Source organism: Rhipicephalus sanguineus, chromosome 6 (assembly GCF_013339695.2).
Source record: "Rhipicephalus sanguineus isolate Rsan-2018 chromosome 6, BIME_Rsan_1.4, whole genome shotgun sequence".
Classification (NCBI taxonomy): Eukaryota; Metazoa; Arthropoda; class Arachnida; order Ixodida; family Ixodidae; genus Rhipicephalus; species Rhipicephalus sanguineus.
In genome coordinates, this window is record NC_051181.1 from 150,209,710 (window position 1) to 150,236,102 (window position 26,393).

The 26,393-nt window shown below is 47.1% G+C and overlaps 1 protein-coding gene across 1 annotated transcript; it reads right to left on the reverse strand.

The window, feature by feature from the left end:
- Nucleotides 1-11,339: 11,339 nt before the first annotated feature.
- Nucleotides 11,340-25,781, reverse strand: LOC119398072 (rho GTPase-activating protein gacJJ). The gene is made up of 5 exons (XM_049417234.1): nucleotides 25,743-25,781; nucleotides 16,451-16,637; nucleotides 15,257-15,392; nucleotides 12,823-12,887; nucleotides 11,340-11,801 (listed from the first exon to the last, which is right to left on the reverse strand). The coding sequence occupies exons 2-4, from the start codon at nucleotides 16,623-16,625 to the stop codon at nucleotides 12,839-12,841; spliced, it is 360 nt and encodes a 119-aa protein (XP_049273191.1). The 5' UTR covers nucleotides 16,626-16,637; nucleotides 25,743-25,781; the 3' UTR covers nucleotides 11,340-11,801; nucleotides 12,823-12,838.
- Between the last annotated feature and the right edge of the window lie 612 nt (nucleotides 25,782-26,393).

Here is a 26,393-nt window from a genome sequence, read left to right on the forward strand (position 1 = left end):
GTTCACATATGTTAACGTTTCGAAGGGTAGCCTGCATTATTTTTACAGCGAAAGCTGTTATGAGATCATTTCACCGGCCGTTTTTGGCGCCGTAGTTGTCCGCCGCCGCCGCCGCTGCCGCCGCTGCCGCCGCCGCCGCCGCTGCCGCCGCCGGTGTCCGTAACCAGTATCGCTCGAAATAAGAAAAAAAACTAAAGAAGAAAGAAATTCCTGGATGGAACGAGGTTCGAACCTGGGTCCTCTGCGTGGGAGCCCAGTATTCAACCTCTGAGCCATGCCGGTGCTTGAAACTGCTTTGCAAAAAGGTCCTATACAGGCTTCATGTCGGGAAGGAACCACATTAGCATATGCACTATAGCGTGGTAGAAGAGTAAAATAAGCACCAAGCGTCGCACAACGCGAATTCTGTAACCAGACGTCACACAATGCGAATTGCGCAACGAGTAGGTTGTTGAATGCTTCCAACCCATTACAAAGGGCTCTGCCATAATTCTTCGTTGTCATCAGGCACAGCATCAACAAAGTGTGCATAATGCCTTACATGTGTTTAGCAGGTACCACGGCTCCCCGTAGAATGACGAAAAATGGCACAGTGCCTGCTGCCCTACTTCTCAAAAACTACAATGATTTATAGCGTAGTGGGTTCCTCGCAAATGCACTTGTATTGGTTGCCAAGGAAGCCCATAAGCGCATGATCCATTTCCTCGGGGTCCCAGTAAACTTGCAATGATTTATAGCGTAGTGGGTTCCTCGCAAGTGCACTTGTATTGGTTACCAAGGAAGCCCATAAGCGCATGATCCATTTCCTCGGGGTCTCAGTAAAATTACAATGATTTATAGCGTAGTGGGTTCCTCGCAAGTGCACTTGTATTGGTTGCCAAGGAAGCCCATAAGCGCATGAGCCATAATTCTTCATCGTCATCAGTCGTCGCGTCAACAAAGTGCACATAATGCCTTACAGACGTGTAGCTGGTGCCTCGCTTCTCCGCAGAATGACGAATAATGTCTCAGTAGGTGCTTCCCAACTTCACAAAAATTGTGATTTATGGCGTAGTGGGTACCATTCTAGTGTACTTCTATAGTAGCGCCAAGAGAGCTTACAACGGGCTCTAGAAACACCGCTCTTCGAGCTTTCGCTGTGACTGTGCTGCGATTTCAGCGCAGGCCTGGCGTTTTTTTTTATTTATTTCAAGCGTACTGACAATCCCATTGGAAGGACCATTTTCATCAGAAATGCACCCAAAATCAATTTGATTTTTGTCTTTTTGGTAAAAAATTTACCCAGAATTAATTTTAACAAATTACGACAAAACTTCGAAAATGCCGCTAGACTTTGTGAAGTGATGGGTTTGCCGTGGCTTGGACGCGTAGCCCCAGAGAGATATATATATATATATAAGAAAGGTTGGGAGGTTAACCAGACTATACGTCCAGTTTGCTACCCAACACATGGGGAGGGGAATAAGGAAGTAAATAAGAGAGAGATAAGGAAAGACAAATTTCACAACACACACACAGTGCAGGGTTTCACAGGCCAAAAAGATTATTTGCAAGTATGAGCTGGAGTAGTGTGCAGACGAACTTGTAAACCCTGTCCCCTGTGCTTTTGCAGTAGCCGGGATGGTTAAGTGTTCAGCTCGTGACCGAAAGGGCGTTGGTTCGAATTACGTAGGCGACCGTGCTGAAAAAGGGAGTCTCTCTCTCTGTTTTTAGTGTATGCCTTTTTTCTTTGTTTACTTCTATTTATTTAGTTATTTCTATTTCTTATTCTTCCTTGCTCTTTCTATCTTTCTTCCTCTTTCATCCCTTTCTCTCTCTCTCTCTGCTTCTCGCTTGCTTCCTCCTTCTTTCTATCCTTTTCTCGCTCTATTTCTCACCATTTATTTCTCTCTCTTTCTTTGATTCTTTCTCTCAACTTTCTCTTTCTGCATTTCTTTCTCTTTCCCATTCTTTGTATATTATGCTTTACATTCTCCCCTCCCTCTTTCCCTCGTCACCATCACGTCTATCCTCCTGACTTTCACCTCTTTCCCACCCCCTTGATTCATTATATTTATACTATACAAGGCTATGCCATTATCTGCTAGCGTGCCTGGATAGCCGAGTGGTTAGGATGCTCGCCTTCGGATCGAGGGTATGTGGGTTCGAATCCCACCTCGTGAAGAATTTTTTTCGCCAAGAATTTCTTTCTCTTTATTGCTCTCTCTACTCCTTCTCTCACCCATCAGGGTTATTACAGGCTACGCCGGGGAAATCGGCGCACGCGTCCTGGGAGTGAAGAAAAAGATGACGAAGATGAAGAAGAGGATGTAGAGAGCGCGTGCCGGTTCATGACGATGATCATTTCTGTTTCCGACAGACAAATTACGACGAGCTTAAACAGCCCCGCCGGTCAAAACTGGGGCAGCTACGTACTAGTGGTGCAAGAATGAGGAGGCAACGGAGCTGGTTGCCGTCCCCTCCTCCTTTCTCGCCGCCTCGTCCTCACTTCCCTTTCTCACTCCCTTGCTATACTATATTCCGCCACTCAATATTATACGTGTTATAACGGGACTCCTCGCCCTACGTGACGCACGTATATGTTTTTTTTTTCTGTGAAGCAGTGTGAAGTACAGGTGTGGCTCTGCAATAAAGAAAAAAAAAATACAAGTGTGGCTCTGTGGCAGAAGACCTGCCTGCCATGCAGACGGCCTGGGTTCGATTCCCGCACCAAACAAAGGCTCTTCTTCTGTGGAGCATACCTACCATGTATAGGGGCCTTTTTGCGTAGCAGTGTCAAGTCCTGGCGTAGCTCCTCTTTTTTTCTTTCATGGTATTTATTACACTGAGTATTAGAATGCACAATAAGAGCACAAATAAAGCAAACAAAAGTACAATCATATAGCGACAATAAGCGCTCAAGCGTTACTAAGGACACACTCGATGGCTAAGACAACGTGCAGTAGAACAGAGAGATTTCTTCACATTGTGTTATATAAGAAAAAGTCCTGGCGTAGCTCTGTGCTAGAACACCTGCCTCCCACGCAGGCGGCCTGGGTTCGATTCCCGCTCCAAACGAGGTTCTCTTTTTTTTTTTTCTGTGGAGCATACCCACGATGCATAGGGGCTTTCTTGCGTAGCAGTGTCAAGTGCTGGCGTGGCTCTGTGGTAGAACACCTACCTCCCATGCAGGCGGCCTGGGTTCGATTCCCACACCTAGAGGAAACTTTATTAATTTTTTTTTCTGTCGAGCATAACCACGATGCGTAGGGGCTTTTTTGCGGTAGCCGTGGTAAGTGCTGGCGTAGCTCTATGGTAGAACACCTGCCTGCAAAGCAGACGGCTTGGGTTCGAATCCGGCTGCAAAGAAAGGTTCATACGATGTGTTGGGGGGCGACCATTTTTTAACACCCGCCTCCCTGAGTTTTTTTTTGTTTGCGTTAAATAGATTACGGCCGGCTTAAAGACCTCCGCTGTTAAAAGGTTGAGGCCTTTATCACCAATGATAAGGCTCAAGTTTTACCTGAAGTCACACCTTGCAGCGTTGGGCGTTCGGAGCGCTTAAGAACCTACCGAACCAAAGATTCCCCCGATGGGTTGGCTTCACCGCATTATTTGTCCAAAAAGCAGTCGAAAATGTTGAGGCCCGTATCACCCGCGATAAGGCTCAACTTTTGTCTGACGTCATACCTTGCAGCGACGGTCCTTCTTAGCGTTCTTTCGAGCTCAAGATTCCCCTGATGCGTTGGCTACACCGCAGTAGATGTCGAAAAACAGTCGAAAAAGTTGAGGCCCTTATCACCCATGATAAGGCTCAACTTTTGTCTGACGTCACACCTTGCGGCGACGGGCCTTCTGTGCGTTCTTTCGAGCTAAAGATTCCCTTGATGCATTGGCTACACCGCAGTAGATGTCGAAAAACAGTCGAAAAAGTTGAGGCCCTTATCACCCATGATAAGGCTCAACTTTTGTCTGACGTCACACTTTGCAGCGACTTACCTTCTGTGCGTTCTTTCGAGCTCAAGATTCCCATGATGCGTTGGCTACACCGCAGTAGATGTCGAAAAGCAGTCGAAAAAGTTGAGGCCCTTATCACCCATGATAAGGCTCAACTTTGTCTGACGTCACACCTTGCAGCGACGGGCCTTCTGTGCGTTCTTTCGAGCTAAAGATTCCCTTGATGCATTGGCTTCACTGCACTAGATATCGAAAAGCAGTCGAAAAAGTTGAGGCCCTTATCACCCATGATAAGGCTCAACTTTGTCTGACGTCACACCTTGCAGCGACGGGCCTTCTGTTCGTTCTTTCAAACTAAAGATTCCCCTGATGCGTTGGCTTCGCCGCAGTAGATGTCGAAAAGCAGTCGAAAAAGTTGAGGCCCTTATCACCCATGATAAGGCTCAACTTTTGTCTGACGTCACACCTTGCAGCAACGGACCTTCTGTGCGTTCTTTCGAGCTAAAGATTCCCTTGATGCGTTGGCTTCACCGCAGTAGATGTCGAAAAGCAGTCGAAAAAGTTGAGGCCCTTATCACCCATGATAAGGCTCAACTTTTGTCTGACGTCACACCTTGCAGCCACTGGCCTTCTGTGCGTTCTTTCGAGCTAAAGATTTCCCTGATGCGTTGGCTTCACCGCAATAACGGGCTGCTTTTCGACAACTATTGCGGTGAAGCAAACGCACCAGGAGAATCTTTAGATCGGAAGGCTACTGTTTAAATACTGGATGATCGTCGAAGTAGGCGCTTCAAACTGGAAACATCGAGACAGGAGGTATGGATAGGTTAGCTTCATCAAATTAAGTGTGGTAATTATCAGACAGATTCGTTACCCTGAGTACATTCAGGGTAACGAATCTTTTTGTCGTTTTACTGCGTAGTTATTTTACTGCACAGTATAGTATGACGAACTAGCACCGTGGGCTTTTCGAATGTTAGTACGCCGATTCAACGAGAAAGCTGTGCCTGTTCGTCGGTTTCTTTATCACGTATCACGCACCCTGTAAAGAAAAAAAAAAGAGGAAAACTTTTTGGCAGTATTGGTCCTTCGAACCACGGACCTCGCGCTCCGCATGCAAGTGTTTTACCCATTGGGCTAAACACCAACGCTTACATAGCGGGAATGTATCCGAGTCCTATCAATGCGTTGTAGTGGCGTTAAAAAGAAAAAAGCTGAGCTTGCACTAAGTCGCACAAGGATGGGTCACAGATAAGAGCTGGTGGGCTTGGCTAGTCTGGCCCTGGCTTGGCTAGGCTTTTGACAGCGAAGCTGTCTAAGCAGGCCGTAATGTCGACCCTGCCGCAAAACTATCATCATCAAAAACGGGTGTGTGTCATGGAATTTGCGCAAATCCAGGCGTGGCCTGTGATAACTCTGATGGGTGAGAGAGCAAGTACAGAGTGAGAGAGAGGGGGAAAGAAACAAAGAAAGAAAGAGAGAAACAGCGAGACGGAAAGAAAGAAAGAAAGAAGAAAGAAAGAAGAGAAAAGGTCTCGCAAAGAAAAATGCTTCACGAGACGGGATTCAAACCCGCGTACCCTCGATCCAAAGGCGAGCGTCCTAACCACTCGGCTGTCCAGGCACGCTGGCAGGCCATGCGAACAGACCTAGAGAGTCACGGGGCGTCCGAAGAAAGTGCGCACTCCCGAGGAGGAAGCCGCGCATCTCGAAGCTAGACGTGTCGGTCGACGAGGAGTACGAGCGGCGACGGGCCCGTGCTTCGCTCTGCCAAGCTTTGCGCGACTTCGTGCAAACATTAAAAGTATTTTACCCTCTCACCTTTGTTTCCCACCCTTCGCTATATTATACTATACATGGCTATGCTTGCTGTTCGCAAGAAACTTTTTAGCGTGATAGTGTTAAAGAGCCCGTGTCGAAGAAATTTCGGTGTCGTTGGTTGTGAGCGAAAAATCACCATTGTCCGTGAACGAAAAATTGCCATGTATGCAAATAATAAAATTTGATGTACCCGAGGGGGAATCGAACCCCGGGCCTTCGGCGTGGCAAGCTGGTGTTCTACGTCAATGTTGCTGATGTTAACAGAATCGAGCACTGTGGGGTTAATTTTTAAATTGCCTGAGCACTTCTGTGCCAACTCAACAAGAAAGCTGTGCCTGTCCGTCGATGTAAATCGACTTGAAGAATCAAGCTCGAAATTCGGGCGTCTTACCATCTTTATACTCCCCTTTTTCATTCCTTCAGCGTAGGGTAACCAACCGGGCATGTGTCTGGTTAACCTCCCTGCCTCCTCTCCTGTTATATTCCTTCATTCCTTCCTTACCAACTCAAATAAGTCAGCTCCTCCAACACAGCAGGCTTGTGAACTCCGTTTTATGACATCAGGCTACTTGGATAAAAAAAAAAAAAAAGACGTTGGAGGTGACTCTACTTCTTGGCTTAGATGTCTGGAAGGGGAACTCGCACCTTGGTGTTTATGCGCCCTGGTGCATTCCTTCGGTTCCCGGAGGTCGCGGGATCGAATCCCTGCCGCGGCGGCCCCATTTCGATGGAGGCAAGATGCTAGAAGCCCGTGTGCTTAGACATAGATAACCTTAAAGACACCACAGGTGGTCGAAATTTCCCGAGCTCTCCACTACGGCCTCTCTCATAATTATATCGTCGTTTTGGGACGTAAAGCCCCAACAATTATTATTATTATCATCGGCTTCCAACGACATAAGTGGACATATCCTACAGATGGGGCAGCAGTAATATAGACTCGGCTGGCAGATGTCGCATCAAAATGTTAGCCGAGAACCTGAGCTGTTGCGTGGCTGTTGGTTAGTGCAATGCCTAAAATGGATATTCGCCAACTTATAACGACCATGTTCCACAGGGAAAGAAGAGACGCGTCAATTTTTTCGTGTAGAGTAATTACACGTCTTTAAAAGTATAATTTGCTTAATAAAATTGCGCATTTGAGACTTAGTTTTAATGTATTTTTTTCGCAGCTGTACACTTATAGCTTTAGACGAGATCAGTGGGCCTGGAGATAGGAAAGCACAAGTTGAACATGGCCGGCAGGTGGCGTTACGAAAAGTGTTCTCCAGGGTTCTGTACACTCCTTTAGAATTGTGCATGTCAGTATTAAAAGACAGCGCTCCACACTGATGGAAAAAACGGTTCCCGGATAAGTGTGCACCCCTTAAGGGCCACAATTGCTTTATTCCATCGAAGTTTTCGATGTCTTCGTTGAGTGTGCTCGATGCGCTTGCTTGGCTAGTCCTCTTCGAAGTATAGATGAAGATAAATGCGATAGCAATCTGGTCTGATCCCGTGGATGGAAAAAAATATCAGCGTAGCTTGCACTGGAGGCGCAATGCTCAAGAGACAGCGGAGGTGATGGGCACCTATGTAGTCCTGGCTGTTGCTGTGCTGCTAAGTTTCGCAAATTTTTCTTTCTTTATTCCTCTATTTTTTCTTTTTCTGTATTCTCTCTGGTTTTTGTGTATGCCTTTTTTGTCTCTGTTCATTTCTATTTCTTTCTCTCTTTCTATTTCTTTCTCGGTCTTTCTATCTTTCTTTCACATTCTTCCATTTCTCTCTTTCTATGTCTGTATTTATCGCTCCTCTTTCGTTCCATCTCTTTCTTTGATTCTCTCTCTCTCTCCTTCTTCTTCTTTCTGTCTTTCGTTCTCTCTATTTCTCTCTTACTCTTTCTATCTATGCTATGCTTTGCTCTCTCCCCTCCTCCTTTCCCTCCTCCTCGCCTTCACATCTGTCCTCCTCGCACCTCACTCCCCTTTCCCATCTTCTTGCTATACTGCACTATACGAGGCATATGCTACGCTATGCTAGCGCACCTGGATAGCCGAGTGGTTGAGACACTCGCCTTCGGATCGTGGGTACGTGGGTTCGAATCTCGTCTAGCCAAGAATTTCCCTCTTTCTCTTGCTTTCTGTTTGTCCTTTCTCCTCTGTACGCGCTTCTCCACGCCGGACAAATTGGCGCATGTGTTCTGGGAGCGAAGCAGAGGATGACGAATAGGAAGAAGTGGATGAAGAGAGCTCGTGCCGGTTCATGGTGATTATCATTTCTGTTCACTCGTCTTTCTATGAGCTATAGGAGGGCGTTTTAAAGGGTCTATTACGAATTTTTAGGGATTGTCTGTTATCGTTGCCCGCCATATTCGTTTTTTCATACTTGCATTTGTGAGCCAGAATGTCTGCGTTAAGTCTTCGTCCTTGCCTTGTTTCGCCCTGTTTTTGCCAGATAAAACTCCCACCAATCCCGAGCTTCCGTGCTTTCACGTATATATCCTTAGGGGGCTGACAGTGTTGTAATTAAGTTCAAATGATCCAAAAATAAAGGATTAAACGGACACTGAGGTGTATATAGCTTAGAAGGCAGCTTCATCGAAGAGCGTGGGATTTCATGAGCGCTTCTTTCCTTTCTTTGACTGCGAACTCAAATTATGAGCTACAGGAAGCGAGTTTGATAGTAAAGCCTAGCCTATCCTGATTCGTTGTTTAGCTAGTAATGATTAGTTAATAAACGATGTAACACAATATAGGCATCCGCACTTTAATTTCAGACATGAAGCCAATAATAACTATCAGTAAACCAATGACTGCGTGCATCCCCCCAGATGCCTGAAGCCCAGATGCCTGAAGCAAACTAACGGATAATGTATGCTTGCATTGTAAAGAGTCCTGTAATATCTTAAAGCCTGTAGAATGTGTCAGTGGCGTTGCGAACCTCACGTTTTATACCTTCAGGAGTTCTTGGCGTTGTGGTGGAACTTAGAGTGATGGAACAGTTCCTTCTGTCGCGCTGTTGCTTTTACATGACTAGTACGAGCGCTCGGATTTGTAGGCTGGAAAGGCACATAGCACGATGGGTACATTACTAGGTGATGAAGCTGTGGCTACTGGCCATTTCAAAGTGAAAAACACACGAGAGATGTTTCGCGACCCGCACGGGTTACTTAATCACACGAAACGTATCTCGTGTACAATCTTGACTTCAAGGTCACGCGGTGGCTACATGGTCTTGATTACAAGGCCACGCGAGAGCTTCGATACTTACATTCAGAGGCGTATACTGGTACTTACAGTTCTTCGCTTTACGCGACCAAAGATGAAATGACCACTGGAGTTGAGAGGTCTTGTTTTTTCGTCGTGCCGCTTCCGGTAAGCACAACTCAGGTGGGAGGCAGAACAAAGGAGCACACCATTTCTCTATGTCGTTTATTCAAACAACTTTTGTATCGGAAAATGGTTTGTTACTTATGAAATTAATAAGAAATTGTGACTTGGAAGTTCTTCTATAAGTATATAATTATGTCTTGTACAGCGGACCTTGGTTGTTAATAATAGAGTATATCTGAGTTGGCCGTTTTCACTCATTCATGCAGGGAGCGTTTAAACTCGCAACTCGAGCGCGGTTGAAGCCTGCGTTTAACGTGGCCAAATCTTACGTTTCGACGACGAAGTCCACACGCGCGCGGACAAAAGAAAATTGGGTTCGACTGTTCACGCACAAGGCATGCAGTTACGGAACATACCGCGATGGCGCAGTGGAATTTTCGTCGATTCATTTAACAGGTGCTCGAATTCCTCTGCGCGATCTCGGTAACGAAAATTCTAAACCTAATATTTTCAGATACTTCAATGATTGTGTTCTGGTACGTCTCATTAGCACTGCACGACTCTTCCTGCACGTAAAAATATTTCGGCGTAATTGTACTCCTAGAGGTAAATCACCTAATCTACATATACTGGATTTCGAAAGTTCACTGCCTTGTTCTGTGCAGTGCGCCTAACTTTAGGCCATGCCTGCACGTAGGTGTAGTGCAGGTGCTCATAGCGGCATGTTCAAGAGTTCGTCGTTTTCCTTTGGCACTCTATAAGCGTTGTTCGTTGAAGGTTCATTTTGTATTTTGACTACAAGTGTTAGCTTTCTTTAACACGACGGTGTGCTTGGCTTTCACGATAGTGCAACGCGGCGTAATTATAGAGTGCAGCTGGGGAGCCATTGGTGGTGGCCAACCGCGGCTTGCGCAAGGCTGTTATCACATACGCTTAGCGAGCGCCTTCGAGTTTCTCTGGTTTAAAATTAGACCATTCACGTCACTCTGTTTGTAACTCGAGAAATGCTTGGATTTCGACTGATTGTTCACCAGGATAATCTCTGCAAAAATCTTTTTTTTTTTGCATGCCGTGTCATAAAGACGCATGCCGTGTCAAAGTGCGACTCCCTATAGAGGCGTAGTGAGCCCTGCAATAACATCTTCGTAACCGGCAGCACTCCTGGCATTGATGTTGGAACCCCTGCACTCAATAAGAGGCTTAGCAGGGCACGGCGAGGAGATTTTGCGTCTGCCAGACTATTGGCGTGTGATATACCATTGAAAGATGTAGGGTACTCGCTGGAGTGAGTTGACAAAACGCTGCATCGTAAGCCTAAATGAATTACGGTTGTAGACGGGCGATGGCAGGAGCTGAACCATGGTGGAGTTATTTTGCAGTTTTTGTTTCTATAGGGCTGCCATTTAAAGTAAAAGAAAAAAAAAGCCAGCCAAGCTGACAAAACAGAAGCTGCGCCGCAGTTAAGAAGTCCATCGCAGTAGTATAAGTAGCTTGTTCATGTCTTTTGTGCTAGTTTGATTTGTTTTTGTATCCGCGTTGTTGCGCCAATAAAACGCGATTTCGGACACGTGATGTACTCTTGTCCACCTCCACATTAGTTAAATGGTGTACTACAGCAAGTAAGACACCACCACAAGCGCAACTAAGCCAATGAGAAAAAACAACAATGTATTCAACAGAACACCGGTAACCAAACGAAAAAGGAAGATGAGACAATTATTTAGGTGGTAGTAGAATAAATAAAACAGCAAGAACTCTTCAAAGATCTAATATATTCTCGCGTCATGTGGATGGCTGCTTTCTGGTGTGCTTTTGAGTGTCTTAGCGATGGTTGGTCGCTCTATCTTCGTGTCATTTATGCGATCTGACCTACACGCCTACTCTCACTTCTTTACAGGTGTTGAAATAGAGACATACATGTGTATAAGTGAGTGATGTTTCTGCTAACCATCTCCATTAAGTATTATTGCGCAATTGCTTTCCCGTTTCTATATGTCACTTCAGTCTGCACAAAACGGCAATGCAAACGCTCAAACCCGACTTGCACTTTCCGCTTTCTCCTCGACTAAATGTGGGAGGTGAATATTTTTTTTTGGCCACTCGCACGAAGGCTTCAAATGCGCTAAAGTAGCGATCATTCGTTCATCCGAAAACAACAAACAAACAATGAAAGGAGGGGGGTTCATCAAAGTCTACGTCACGCCATAGTCTGAGCGCGTGAGAGTTTTTTTTTCTTTTTTTTTTCGCTACGTGTGCAGTTGAGGGTTCGTGTTTGTAAACCCTCATACGGAGGCACACGCCACTCGGAAGAAGAGAAGACGACAACAACGCACAACTGTTAACGAGGGCGCGCTCCGCGAGGAAACGCTCAATTTCAAGATTCCTAAGTATATTAGTGTCCTCTTATAGCTCGAACGACGTCTCAAACACAACTTACGTCGCACACTGCGCACAACACAACAAACTGCGCTATCTCTCTTCGGGGTTTGGCATGTCTTCTGCAGGTGTATCCACTCGAAGACGCAATCGCACGAATACAATGTCCGGGGTATATCGCTGCAATCTAGATATGCGCGGACCGTTTTTTTTTCTTCTCTCTCTCTCTCGCTTTGTCTTCTCTTTGTTCTTCTGTGCCCTCCTCCGTCGAGGTCACGGTGCACGTCTCACGTCAAGTAGTCTGAGTCACTGTTGGCGTAAAATCCATCTTGGAGCTGCTTTTGGCACAATTCAGCTCTGAGAAAATTACAAAAGAAAGAAAACACGCAGAAACATAGTTCATTACACTCTTAAGCGTGTTCCGTGTGCATTCATGACTGCAAAACACAGCGGAAAGACGAAGACATGAAACAGACAGGACCAAGCCAATTGTTTCTACTATATAAATATAACATATTTGCAAAAAAATTTTCTCTCCTTCATTCTAACTTTTGTCCCCCATCCCCAGTGCAAGGTAGCCTACCGGGTTCAGCCCTGGTTAACCTCCCGGCCTTTCCGTTATTCTTCTTCTATGCTCTCTCAAAAAACGTGTTGCATTTACTGCATATATAGAGCTTATTTGGTACGAATTGTTAAGAGTTTATGGACCTGTCTAGGCACGGTTCCAATTATAGACACCCAAGATGTCATATCATTACGATGACTGTTGTCGCTACTGCGGAACTCCTATGTTCCATCGTTATGGTCGCGTAATAAATGAATATGCAACCAACAAATAAAAACAAGGTGAGCTTCACGGGAACTTCTAAAAAAAGCTATACCGTGTCGCTGGACGAACCTGTCATGCAGTGTAGCAATATTGAGGTGCGAAGCTAAAAATCGTCCGTGCCGTCGATCATACATGCCTTTGAATAACATATCGGTGATTTATTTTAAACATTGCTGCTCTTGTGTTCAGTGGTGATCCTGCGGCGTAATTGTACACGAGAAAGCTTGTACACTGTGCTTATGAATTGACATCAGTAATAGAACTAGCTCGAAGGAAGGGTTGAGTGTTTTTGAGTGCTTTAATGCTTTGTTTAATGGTGTGTTCTTCCTGGAGTGTTTATCCTTATATTGCATGTAAGGGCAATCGAGTAGCCGGCGCCTCTAAGAGGCTTCAACATCTTACATACATATAATAAAAAAGAAAAAAATAGCAATGACTAGAACAGAAGCAACATGGCGTGTAATCATCCGATTCTCAATCGAAACGTTCTTCAAGGACGCGAATATACCAAGTATATTGGAAGAAGAAAGCAATGAAGGTCGTACTCACACAGTTTAAGCTACCATCAAACTTTTATCCACCGGTCGATAGAATATTCCATCGAAGCAAGCCACCTGGAAATAAGTGGTTAAACGCAAGTTTCTTCGTACATTCTTGCTGTTACTTCGAACGCAATTTGTAATGTTCCGTAACGGTCGTGTCATGAAAGCATGACAAACGTGCACTAAAAAAAAGAGAGTCAGTTGACTCTTTTTTTAGAGTCCTGACTTGCTACGCACATGACTCTCTTTAAAAAGACACGTGAACTCTCTTTGGGGATCACTATACTCTGGTCGCAGAGTCGTGTGACCTGAAAGAGAGTTAACGTGCCTCTTTAAAGAGAGTTATATGCGTGACTAGTCAGGACTCTCTAGAAAGAGTCAACTGACTCTTTTTTTTTCTTGTATTGTGGTACGTAATAGTCTATTCCCGAATTATTTAAACAGAGCGGGAACCGCAAACACGGAGTACCTGTCGATTCGTTCTTCCCCCGTCATGCACTCGTGAGTACGTACTGCGGCGAAGAGCGTAAATTTTGCTTCGACAGAAATGGATGTACGAAAAAGCAATCATGTTCGCGTGATCATTGAGGTTGCTTGTGAAGAGAGTGATCCATCAAAAAGGGTCGAGTTCAGAGATATAACGTCCGGCCGCTCCTTCGAAAGTTTTCTCCAAGCGATTAATTTCCAAGAGATGAGAAGAGAACACTTTCTTCGTTGGAAATATTGTAAAAGCAGGAAAAAAAAAATCGAGCGACCAAATCTTGATGACCTTTACGCGTGCTCTGGTCACCGCCGCTGCAACGTTATGGTGGGAGGCTGTTGCGAAAATTGTTTCACTTAGTTCTTCCAACAAGGGCTTTATAGTTTTCCTATTTTGAAGATACTTCTGTTGGAACGAAACGTATCCGAGGCAGGTGGAAAAATTAATACTTGAAATCGATTTCTTCCTCCGAGCGGTCCCTTGATGAGACTTTTGAGCTTAACGTCTAATGGACGCAGGGAAAATGAAACCGAGAGTAGCCCAATAAAGAACAATGCGTGTAGGTAAAAAAAAAACCTACGCTTGTATCGAAGTATTCGAAGTCAAGGCACGTTAGCTTCCCTACGATCGCCTTGTTTTCAAAAGAGCGGTGCACTGCGATGTCTTTGTTGGTGTAAACAAAGATATGTTATGTTTATCGCTTGCATAAGTTACCGTATAAATAACACTGCACTGCACAGTGGTCTTAATTATTTGGTATTATACTTTTAACAATGTGAGCTTGGGTATGTCGGACAGCTCGACATACGACGACCGTATTCGTCGTATGTTGCCCTATTTGTTGTTTGGTGCAATAAAAGGCTAAAATAGTTTAAATGTTACGATATAGAGAATGCGTATAATTCGTCTACTATGCTGACATATACAAAGAAGAAAACTCGACTAGAAATTAGATTTGCATTCAAAATTGAATTAATGAAAACGTGGAAGGCCTTTAAATATAGAACAATTGAAGGTATTCGCACAGAATTCGTTACATGTAAAAGGAAACAATACATATTTTGATTAGTGCACTGAAAATAGTTCTGGTTCGAGCGCTCAAGCAAGAAAAAAGGATATTAACTTTATAATTAACTTATAACTTATAATTACGAAGAAAATCAAAACTCTAATCTTTCAATTTCGCGGCTCCACTCGAAGCATAAATATAATAATTTAACAATAATAAACCTTATCTATAGCGTCTAGAGCTTGCAAATATTTAATAAATCTGTTTCTAGTGCAGTGCCGCAGAGTGGAAAAGGTCGGCACCAAGGCACCTGTCATCACTTGGCAAAATTTTGTGATCTGAATGAAAGTTGTAACGAAAGTTTAAATATGAAGATTTGAATTGAAAATATTTCCTTATGTTTATCCTCTAGTTCACACGAAAAGCAAGCTGCTCTTCCCATTTATCGTTTTCCAGAATGAATGGGAAAAACAAACGTAATTATCGCAGTACTTTAAAAAATCTCTCTAAAGAATGGCACGAACTTTCGCCTGCCTTACTAAGTAAATATGCACAGGTTAAAGTATAATATATAAAAATTCGTTTGCTGAGTTATGTTATTTCCCTTTCATCCCAGTGCACCTCTCTCACAATACGCTCGTGTTCTCTTTCGTTGCTTACGTACTTCTGGTGGAGACATCTACGTTGATTTCGTTACCCAAGGCGACAGTTCGTGTTTCTATAACTGGCCCTTTAAAAAAATGTCTGCACGATGATTCGATGTAAACGTTGTTAAATATTAGTGACACGGTGTACAGTCATTTGCTGACACACCCTATCGTCCCTGACTTCTGAGGCTTTATTTTCTCAATGTTCTTTTTGTCGTGTTCTTACGGAATAAGAAGTGGTACGAAAAATGAACCATCAAGTTGAGATAAAGTAAAACGGAAGAACGATCTCAACTGAGCTCACCGTTTCTTCTCGTACTCGGTGTCAGCCAGGAATCGCAGATGCCGCATCAAAGGTTCGGGGGGTATCGCCTCGAACGTGTTCTTCTTGCCGGTCATAGAGCAGCTTTGTACGCGATAACCGTGAAGAAGAAACGCGCCTGCGCAGAAAAAGGGAAAAGGAAAGAGCGTGTCAGTCAAAGGAATCAACAACTGATTGGCCAGCAAGATGACAATTAGGGGCCTTACGTATTGTTAAGGGTCATTCACACTTGCGACCAGCACAGGTCGCGCGACCATTTGGGACTGGCGACCAAAAAACAACTCATGGCGATGGACGTTCACACCTGCATGCGCCTTCTACCCGTAGCCACACAGAATTCGCGTCTGCTAGCATTGGCATCACCCCTATGAAATAAGCTGAGGTCCTGTACCTGGGCATCTGATTGGTTCAGAGGTTTGCGACTGCAGTCGCGCGACCCAAAAATCGAGCAGCGGGCGACTGAACCAAAGTAGTCGCTTTGTGACAAAAGCAGCCATTCGCGACCAGTCGCTTTGCGAGTGACTCGGTCGCGCAACCGGTGCTAGTCTCAGGTGTGAACGAGCATTTAGCCTATGTTGATGACATTGTTGGGGTTTTACGTCCCAAAACCACGTTGATGACCAACTATTCAGGTTGATAGCGATTGAAAATCCGGATGTAAAACACCAATCACAAGATGAGGAAGACATTCGGACGAGGCTGAAGCTAGACACTAAACAAACATTTTCACGAAAGAAGACATTGAAACCCTCCAGCAGCCTCTGAGCGCATGCGCGAGTGAACTGTTTCAACTACTAGCATGTAGAAGTTGGCCCAACTCATCACCTTCCTATTTACGTGGGTGTTGAAGCTTCTTAAAGGTACAGCTACGAAGACAGAACGGTTAGGACTAGAATCAGTTGGGACAAGAACTTCAATCGCTACTGAAAATGGCCTTATTCCGGCGTGAAAAATTTTTTTTTGTATTTTAATATATTCCCAGAGACAGGGAGTAATGTTCGTGTGCCTCGGAATATTTGCGACGGCATTCCTAAATACTGGGCACGCAAGCACATGGGATCAATAAGAACTCGTCGAAGCAAAATACTGCAATGTATGTATCTCACGTTGCGAAGTGTATCCGTGACTTAGTATAGCAATCGCAATAAAAATCTCTTTGCTTTACTGTATACTGACCCACGGCGACTGGAGCATTCCGATCCTTGTAGAAGTAGAGGCAGGCGTCCTTGAGCACGAGGAACCTCTTCTTCCAAGATTTCCACTGCTGACTGAGCTTGCATAGGTAGCCCTGACAGTCGGGGTCTGGCAGGGAACCGCACGGCGAGTGCATGTTGCTCACCACGGTGTCCATGTACGAGGTACCCTGGGCGCACAAGGTGAATGTTAACGATCTCGAATCTATACAAGGAGGTTGGAAAAGAAAGTTGATGAAGTGCAAGTTATGCCCGGAAAGAGCAGCCAGACCTCCGCCATCTAAGGAAGGGCATGATAAAACATTAGCTCATACTGTGGGTCTGGCAAAAAATAAAAAGACCGGAAGGGGGGGGGGGTCGATTTGAGAGAGAGAGAGAGAGATGAAAAAAGGAAGGCCGGGAGGTTAACCAGATATTAGCATCTGGTTTGCTACCCAGCACTGGGGAGGGGAAATAGGGGCAAGAAAGAGGGTCTAGAGAGAGAGAGGGGAAAAAAGAGGAGAAAAAAACGCACGTACACACACAAGATAAAAAAAAACACACACAGGGACGAAGTTCTTCTTACAATCGTTCAAAAAGGCCGGTAGATCGCAAGAAGCGCAGTAGCGCTTGCATGGCCTTCTTCTGTGACGTTGCGTCTTGTCGATGGCGTAGAATTCTTTCTTCCGACAAAGGTCGGTCGTCCAACTTGTTCAGCGCGTTGCAAAGAGATAGTCGCTGTGCATTGTACAGTGGGGCAGTCGCAAAAATATGTCTAATTGTTTCTGCGTTTCCACAGTGGTCACAGGCTGCGGTTGTCGGCCATCCCAATGCGGAAAGCATAGGCGTTGGTAAACGCAACGCCCAACCACAGCCTACACAAAAGGGTCGCGTCTGCTCGGCGAAGTCTTGATGGGACTTGAAGACTTAATGTAGGGTCAAATGAATGCAGTCGATCATGTCTGAAGTGTGGCTCATTCCATTGTGACGTGGTGCGTTGGCGAGCATGCAAACGAAGCTTCCGTGCAGCGTCGGTCCTAGAAAGCGGTAGTAGTAGTTTATGGTCTTCTGCGTGGGCTGAGCGGGCAGCTTGATCGGCCCGTTCATTGCCGATGATTCCGCAGTGACTTGGTAACCACTGAAAAGTGATCTGATGTCCTTTCTCAGTTAGGTGGTGGATAACCTCTGCTGTCTCTAGCACCAGCTGTTCGTGCGGCCCGCGGCGTAAAGCTGACAGTAGAGACTGCAGTGCCGCCTTCGAGTCGCAGAAAATAGTCCACTTGTGCATCGGTTGGTCATTGACGAATTGTAACGCTCTATGAAGGGCTGCCAGTTCTGCTGCCGTCGATGTTGTTGCGTGAGATGTCTTGAATTTATTGTCGTAACCAACCTTGGTATCACGACTGCTCCGGTTGAACTGTTCGTCAGCACAGATCCGTCAGTGTAGATGTGGATGGAGTCTTGGTACTTTTCGTACAAGAGAAGCAAGTGAGCTGCTTAAGTGCCGGTGACGACAAATCCGTTTTTTTCTGGACGCCAGGTACTGTAATGTTGATATTTGGTTGAGTAAGGCCCATGGAGGAGTCCGAGGTCTTGCGGCAGGAGTGAAGGAAGTTGGTATTGATTCACCATGGGCGGTCACTGTTTGGGAGTAAGATGTGCGTGGTCGGTCCGCTGGTAGAGAGGCTAGGTGATGGCGGGGAGTGCGAGCAAGATGTCGTATATGTGTCCTCAGCACTTCAACCTCAATGTGTGTCTTGATGAGGTGGTCCTTGCGATGGCTATAGTCGCGACTGTTGATGCACTCTGGGGCAAAGCCTAGACAAATCCGGAGTGCTTGTAGCCTGTACACTTTGTATCATTCGTAGCTTGTTTTGCTTGCGTTGGATAATGCAGGCAGGCTATAACGTAGGAATCCGAGGAAAAGAACCCTGTATAGTCCGCAACATAGCGGCTGTGGGACATTCCCCATGTCTTGCCAGCGAAGAACTTGAACAAATGACAGATGCCTGTCAACCGTTTTTTCATGTATGGACACATGAGGGCTCCATGAGACGTCTCTATCAATTATAACACCTAGGAACTTGTACGATCGGAGGTAAGGTATTCTTTGGCCGTTTATCATTACGCTGTAGCTCTCTATTGGTTTGCGCGTAAATGCCACAAGTGCACATTTCTCAGAGGAAATTTCTAGACCTCTGTTACGGAGGTAAATAGTAGCTTCAGTGGCCGCTCTTTGAATTCGAGCTCGCAGTTGTAGACGTGTCACTGCAGGACGTCCAAACGCAGATGTCGTCTGCGTACATTGACAGTCTGACAGTGCTTGGCAGGTGCTCGTGGAGAGCGATTAGCGTCAGGTTGAATAATACAGGGCTAAGTACGCCCCCCTGGGGAACACCACGATGGCTGTAATGTAGCGAAGTGTCGCCGTCCGCGTGCTCACGAAAAAAAGAACGCTCAGAGAGATAGCTCCGTAGCCACTGAAACATCCGACCCACCCACTCCTACCTCTCCGAGAGCGGCAAGGATAGCTTCAGTGGGTGACATTGTCATACGCCCCTTTAAACATCCAGGAATAAAGAAGCGCAGAGACGCTTACGGCCTTTTTCGTGTTTTACGTAGGTGACCAGGTCGACGACGCTGTCAATCGATGACCGACCACGGCGAAACCCCTGTCATAGCATCTGGGTAGATGTTGTGATGCTCCAAGTACATTCTAGGCGTCCCTAGTACCATCCTCTCCATTATTTTGCCCACGCAACTAGCCAGTGCATCGGGCGGTACGATGTTAGCACCAATGGTTGACTTGCCAGGCTTTCAGTAATGGGGACCAGGCGACTGGTCTTCCAGTTTACGGGGAGGTGTGCCCTCTCGCCAGGATTCATTGTATACCTCGAGGAGAGCAATTCTCGCACGCTCGCCAAGATGACACAGTGCTCTGTAGGAAATACCATCAGGTCCGGGTGCTGATGTCCGTCCACACAAAAGCCAGGGCTGCTTTAAGCTCTTGGATTGAAAAAGGTAGGTCCATGCGGTGGTCACGCGATATCGGGCAGCCACTTGAAGGCGCGAAGTAGTGGTTTGTGAGCTGGCTGGATAATTTGGCACAGAACTCGTCTGCCACGTCGACCTCCGATCGCCGTTGAGACAGGGCTAGAGCCTTAAATGGAGACCGCTGGACGGGGGGTGTCCGGAGCCCTCTTACTGTCCTCCACAAGTGTGATAAAGGCTTGCGGGGATCTAGCGACTCGCAGAAGGCAGCCCAACGTTGTGACTCTAACTTGTCTATCCGGCGTTGCATCTTCTTCTGTAAGCGTCTGGCGGTCCGTAAATCATCGATTGCTTTCGTGCGTCGGTACCTTCGTTCAGCACGTCGCCGGAGTGCCCGAAGTCGCTCTAATTCTACATCGAATTCCGTTACTTTCGAAGAGCATGTGATAGTGCACATCGCGTCTTGCACTGTACACTTTATTGCCTCTTCTAAGTCAAGTGAGATGTTGTTGTCTTGACATTGTTCTTCCATGAGCGATTGAAATTTGGTCCAGTCCACTCTTTGGATGGTGTCGCGTACCTTGAGAGGCGACAAACCTCTGATCTTCACATATGTGGGGGATATGGTCACTTCCATGTGTTTCTATGTCCACGAACCACCCGGTACGTCTGGCGAGGCATCGTGAGACAAAAGCCAAGTCAAGGCAGCTGCTGTATGCAGAGCCACGTAAAAACGTGGGACTTCCGTCATTTAGCAAGCAAGTTCATTGTCTGAAGCAAAAGATATCAGACTTCTGCCTTTCGCACTGATCTTCGGGCTCCCCCAGAGCGTATGGTGAGCGTTAAAGTCCCAACGATGACCCATGGGCCGCAGTAGATGATAGTATATGTCGTAGTCTTTTTGATCAAATCTACTTGATGGAGGACAGGTAGGCGCCTACAACAGTGACAGTAAGACCCTTTTTCTTCACTGTTAGGCATACATATTGATTATCGTCGTCAGGTTGTACAGGCCGAAGAACGTACGTCAGGTCGCGGCGAAATAAACAACAGAACCTTACTGTTTCCGCCCACAGCAGCCGACATAAATGATTCATATCCGGAGAGTCTGGGGTCGATTTAGTGTACTAAGCACTCTATAGGGAGAGCTGGTAAGCTGTCCCTTGTATATCTATTGACCAAGGCTGCGAAGTTAAAGAAAATTCGGCCGTTTTCGAAAGAGTTTACGATGGCCATCTTGCCGGACAGATGCTGCTGCTACAACTCATTGAATTCATAATTTAGCAGTTTTACAGTGAAAGCTGTTATGAGATCACAACACAGCCCGATTTTGGTGCCGTAGTTGTCTGCCGCCACCGACGGTGTCTATAACCCCCATCGCGCGAAATAATAATAAAAAAACAACGGTAGGAGAAAAAAAATAAATTGAAGGATACTTTGTAAATTCAGTGTGTTCGGCGAAAGCCTGTGGCCATCTACTGACTATGCCATGGTATCGTTGGAATCCACATTTTTGCGGCGCTTCTCCGAACCGCTTGCCGTGGAATCATCACCGGGCCGCTTGGGAGCCATCCAACTAACTCGACTGCTGCAAACGAGACGTCTTACGAAGGAGCGTTGCCGCGCGCGCCGCAGTGCATCACGTGATTGCTGAGAGAGTGTGAGGGGGCACGGACGGACGCCGCCGCTGAACGCCGCGTTGCGCAACAGTTGCGCCAACGCGCGTTTGGAAGGAGCAACGCGCAACTGTTTTGCGTTGACGGACGGACGCCACCGCTGGACGCCACCGCCGCGTTGCTCAACAGTTTGCGCAACGCGCGTTGGAAGGAGCAACGCGCATCTGTTGCTATACGCCGCTAATAATAATAATATAAAGGCGTTTATTGACGGCACTAGTCGACGAAGCACAACGGCAACAGTCAAGACAGAGCGCGGACTCTGAGCGCGAGGAGCGTGCCTGTCAGAGAAGAGCCGAAGGGGACGACCCACTAGAAAGCGCTCGAGAGGGCGACCATTACAGACTTCCACGCTTCGCTACAATTACCCCGGGTACGAAAAAGGGAGCCGCCTGGCGACCTAACTGCTTGTCACCTATGAGCGGGTCATGATAGGGCTTCAGGCGCTCCACGTGACAATATCGCGCCCTCGACGGCGCATGTCCGAAGAGGTTCAACGGGCTCGATCAGGTAGTTGACCGGGGATGTGCGTTCGACGACACGGGTAGGGGCCGTCGTACTTTGCCAGCAGTTGGAAGGAGGCCAGGTGCAGTGGTAGGGACTGAGAGCCATACGAGTGCTCCAGGGCGGGAGTGGGCGCAGAAGTGGTGTGGTGTCACCGCGAATGCTCTTTTTGCCGCTCTTGGTCATGCGTAGTAAACGTCTTGGCAAGCTCCCGACACTCCTCAGCAAGTCTGGCTGTGGCAGAAATAGGCGCACACTCAGACGGATCCGGCTTGTAGGAAGGATTGTGTCGATTATGTGCGACGGGTGTCTGCCGTACAATAAGAAAAAGGGGGAGAAACCAGTAGTGCTCTGAGGGGCGGTATTATAGGCGTAGGTGACGAAAGGCAGAAATGGCATCCCAATTGGTGTGATCGGCGGCGACGTACATCGAGAGCATTGTCGCCGGAGCGTGCGGTTAAAGCGTTCGGTGAGGCCATTCGTCTGCGGGTGGTAACAGTAGTATTTCCGGTCGAACAACGTTGCACTCTTTCAGGATGGCTTCGACGACTTCCGACAAGAAGACACGAACTTCGATCGCTGAGCAGCTCCTGGGGTGGACCGTGGCGCAGCATGAATCGGTGCAGCAGGAAGGAAGAAACATCGCGCGCTGTAGCCGCTGGGAGGGCGGCAAGTTTCGGCTTATCGCGTAAGGTGGTTACAACAGCGACGATGGCCCAGCGGTTACCAGCCGACGTTAGCGGAAGTGGTCCATACAAGTCTATGCCAACGCGCCCGAACGGCCGGTCAGGGCAAGCAGAGGTTGCAGACCTGCCGGCGACAGGTGTGTTGATGTTTTGCGGCGCTGACAATCGATGCAGGAGCGAACGAACTTCTGCACGTAGCGGTACATCCTCGCCAAAAGTACCGTTGGCGGAATGCGGTGGTAGGTTTTCGATACCCCACAGTGTGCGCACTGCGGATCGGAGTGGAACGATTCGCATATGTCTAGAACGCAAACTGCGGGGGTATTACGAGTAAGCCATGGTCCGGCCCGTCGCCGTAATTGCGTCGGATGGAGGAGGTCGTCGCGAACGGCGAAAATGGTGGGCTATGACGACGCAACGCGCGAGGTGGATTGGGTGTTGCCGATGGATCAGTCAGCAAGTCTATTAATGAGGCGATCCAGGATCCTTGCGCTGTTCAGTAGCGATGGTGTGAATGTCGATAGAAGAAGAAAGAGGAAAACTGATTGTGATGACAACTGAGCTATGGGTATTGTCGTCAGGCAAGGGGGAGCTGCGAGAGTGCGTCGGCGTCAGCATGCTGGCGTCCATTGCGGTTACAGCACGCGGATATCGTAGTCCTGTAGGCGATGAGTGCCAGCGGGGCGAGGCGACCTGAGGGATCCTTCAGTGACGACAAACAAGCATAGCTGCATGATGGTCGGTGATCACATCAAATGGGCGACCATGACAAATAAGGTCGGAATTTCGTAAGGGCCCAGATATCACCAGGCATTCCTTTTCGGTGACGGTGTAATTGGTCGCGGGTATTTAGTCAGCGTACGACTTGCATATGCCACGACATATTCAAGGGAAGCCCTGGTTTGCGCTGCGCAAGGACAGCGCCAAGGCCAACACCGCTAGCGTCTGTGTGTACCTCTGTAGGAGCCGTTAGGGTCGTAGTGGCGTAGTATGGGAGGCGACGTCAACAAACGGCGGAGCTTTTCGAAAGCGTCGTCGCACTCGGACGACCATGAATGCAGGGGCCCGTTACTTCCGAGGAGCTTCGTCAGAGGCGATATGATAGTCGCGAAATTTCGAATGAAGCGCCGAAAGTAGGAACACAGTCCTACGCAACTGCGCAGTTCTTTGACGGACGTAGGTTTCGGGAACTCGGTCACGGCGCGAAGTTTGGCTGGATCGGGGAGAATTCCGTCCTTGGACACGACGTAGCCGAGGATTGTCAGCTGTGCTGCAAATCGGCACTCTTTAGATTCATTTGTAGACCGGCGTCGCTCAAACGCGTCAAAACATGCCGTAGGCGTTGAAGATGGGTGGAAAAGTCCGGAGCAAAAACGACGACGTCGTCGAGGTAGCACAAGCACGTGTGCCATTTCAGGTTGCGCAGAGCGGTATCCATCATGCGCTCAAAGGTGGCGGGCGCATTACACAGCCCAAACGGCATGACGTTGAATTCGTACAGGCCGTCGGGCGTGACAAAGGCAGTCTTCGGTCGAGCGTCGTCAGCCATAGGTACTTGCCAGTACCCTGGTACTCGAGCGCTCGAGAGGGCGACCCATTACAGACTTCCAACGCTTCGCTACAATAATAATAATATCTGGAGTTTAACGTCCCAAAACCACGATATGATTATGAGAGACGCCGTAGTGGAGGGCTCCGGAAATTTCGACCACCTGGGGTTCTTTAACGTGCACCTAAATCTAAGTACACGGGCCTCAGGCATTTTCGCCTTGCTATACGCCGCTGTGCCATCACGTGATTGCTGAGAGAGTCTGAGGGGGAGAGACCACAGCTGGCACCGTTCCAGGGCACGGGCGGAAGATGGACGCCGCGAGTGTGAGACATTAAAGGCTTTCGCCTTAATATCAGGATCAGATGGGATTTGAACCGGGTCCTCTGTGGCAGTGGAGTATTTTTCCACGGAGCCGGGCCAGACCCTTTGTAAAAAGACCCTATACAGGCGTCATGTCGGGCAAGGAATCACGCTATATGTCATATAGCGTGGTAGAAGAGTAAAATAAAAACCAGGCGTCCCACAACGTGAACTGCTCAACGAGTGTGTGGTTTAAAGCTTCCCGCCCACTACAAAGGGCTCAGCCATAACTCTTCTCTTCATCAGTCACGGCATCAAACAAAGTGCACATAATGCTTCACAGATGTGTACCGGGTAACTCGCTTTTCCGCAGAATGACGAATAATAGTATAGTGGGTGCTTCGTTACTTCACAAAAACATGATGATTTATGGCGGAGTGGATACCCTGCAAGTGTACTTGTAGTAGTTGCCTCAACAGAATTTACAACAAGCTCTAGAAAGACCGCTGTTACAGCTTTCACTGTGACTGTGCTGCGCGTTCTGCGCAGGCCTGGCGTCTACAACAAAAAATCGCACGGCCTCTTATGAATTTGCCTCAGGCGACTCGAAGGCGAAAGCTATCTTTTCATCTCAGCCAAATATTGATTACCCCCCCCCCCACGCACCATCTTCCCGAAAGCTTTCTACACCCAATGTGGTTTTGCACTGCCTCTGGGATTGAAGGAATTGGATGTTTTCTGCACCTTTGACCAAGCGACGATGTGTGATGACGTCATCATATGACATCGCGTTATGTGTCGTCATGGCAAGTTCATAGGGTGACGTCACATGATTTTCTGCGTCACTCGTGTTGACACCTACGCCGCCGACGCCGAAGATCTCTTTTCGCGTGAGATGAGGCATCTAAGGCTTTCGATTTAATCAAATTGGGACTTGTAAAGTCTTCGACAACGCGTTGCTCCGCGTGCCCCTGACGTACGGTTAATGGACGAACAGAAGAGCCTAGCATTACGGTTATCTGACATCAACATGCCAAAACGGGCCAAGCAAGAATGCCCGATGCTTAATCATGACACCGCGCATACTCAATGCAAACGAAATGCATAAGACTAAAGTTTGGGTGGCGTTAGGACTAAGATTGATGAAGCCTTCCTTAGCGAAGCCGAGTCATTTTAACGAGACTTCTTTCTATTCGGGAATGCTTAGCCGTTTTGTACGAGCGGACGTCCTACCAGCGTCTTAATTTTGGTAAAAGCTTCGCAAGACGTCGTTCCTTTGATGGATCAGATAACAGTGTAGCCGCTCGGTAATGTAGACTCGAACGTGGATTGTCTTCCTTCGCTATTAGTATAGTGCGTACACGAAGATTACCTAGAGGCTACGAATCTTTGTTACTTGTCCGAACTAAAGTACACCAAGGCGTTAAGATAATTGATGGAGCCAAGGTAGACGAGTTCCATTCGCGGAGTTGGCGCTGATGTAATGAACACTGTCGCGACTGAGAGGCTTTCTAGACAAGCAAGATAAGATGGACGATTGGTCATTTATTTAACCTGACAGGATCTCAGAATTAAGTTTTGACTCACCCTTGATGCAATGCAGGCGACTTGGTTCAAGGCACTGATCCATCTGCGAAAAAGAGAGCATGCGTAAGAAAAAAATATTGGCGTGTGCAATATAATCGATCAAACAAGAGCTATAGAAATAAAATATAAAAAGCCAGGAAGGCCGTGAGATACTCGGCGCTAGTTTGACTAAGACGGCGATGGCAAATTCGTTGGTGCCGTACAGTTATCACGAGAAACGCACGTGTGAAAAGCACGATATATAGGGTAACTTGCTAAGAATGTTTTAGGGGCGAAGCTCCTTATAGCGGCACCCGTTCGTCCTCGTAGCGTAGTATGTAACCAGTCTTACGCTTGACCTGCAAGGTGGTGCGCCGGTGGGAGATTTTTCCTGTGCGTTGTTGAACAATAAAAAATTCGCAGCGTTAGCTAAAAGCCGATTCTGTCTCTTATTCCCATTAGCACCTTTTACCTCCAAGGTAGTGCCTGGTGAGATTTCTCCTGTGCGTGATTAAACAATAAAAATTTTGTTCAAAACGCCGTGATTGATGAATAAACCAACAAAAGACGCCAGAGTTTTGTAAAAGCAAAACGAAAGAACGCCAGATGTTTCTAAAGCAAAACGAAAAGACGCCAGCTGCTTAACGAAAGACAGATGTTTCTAAGCAATGG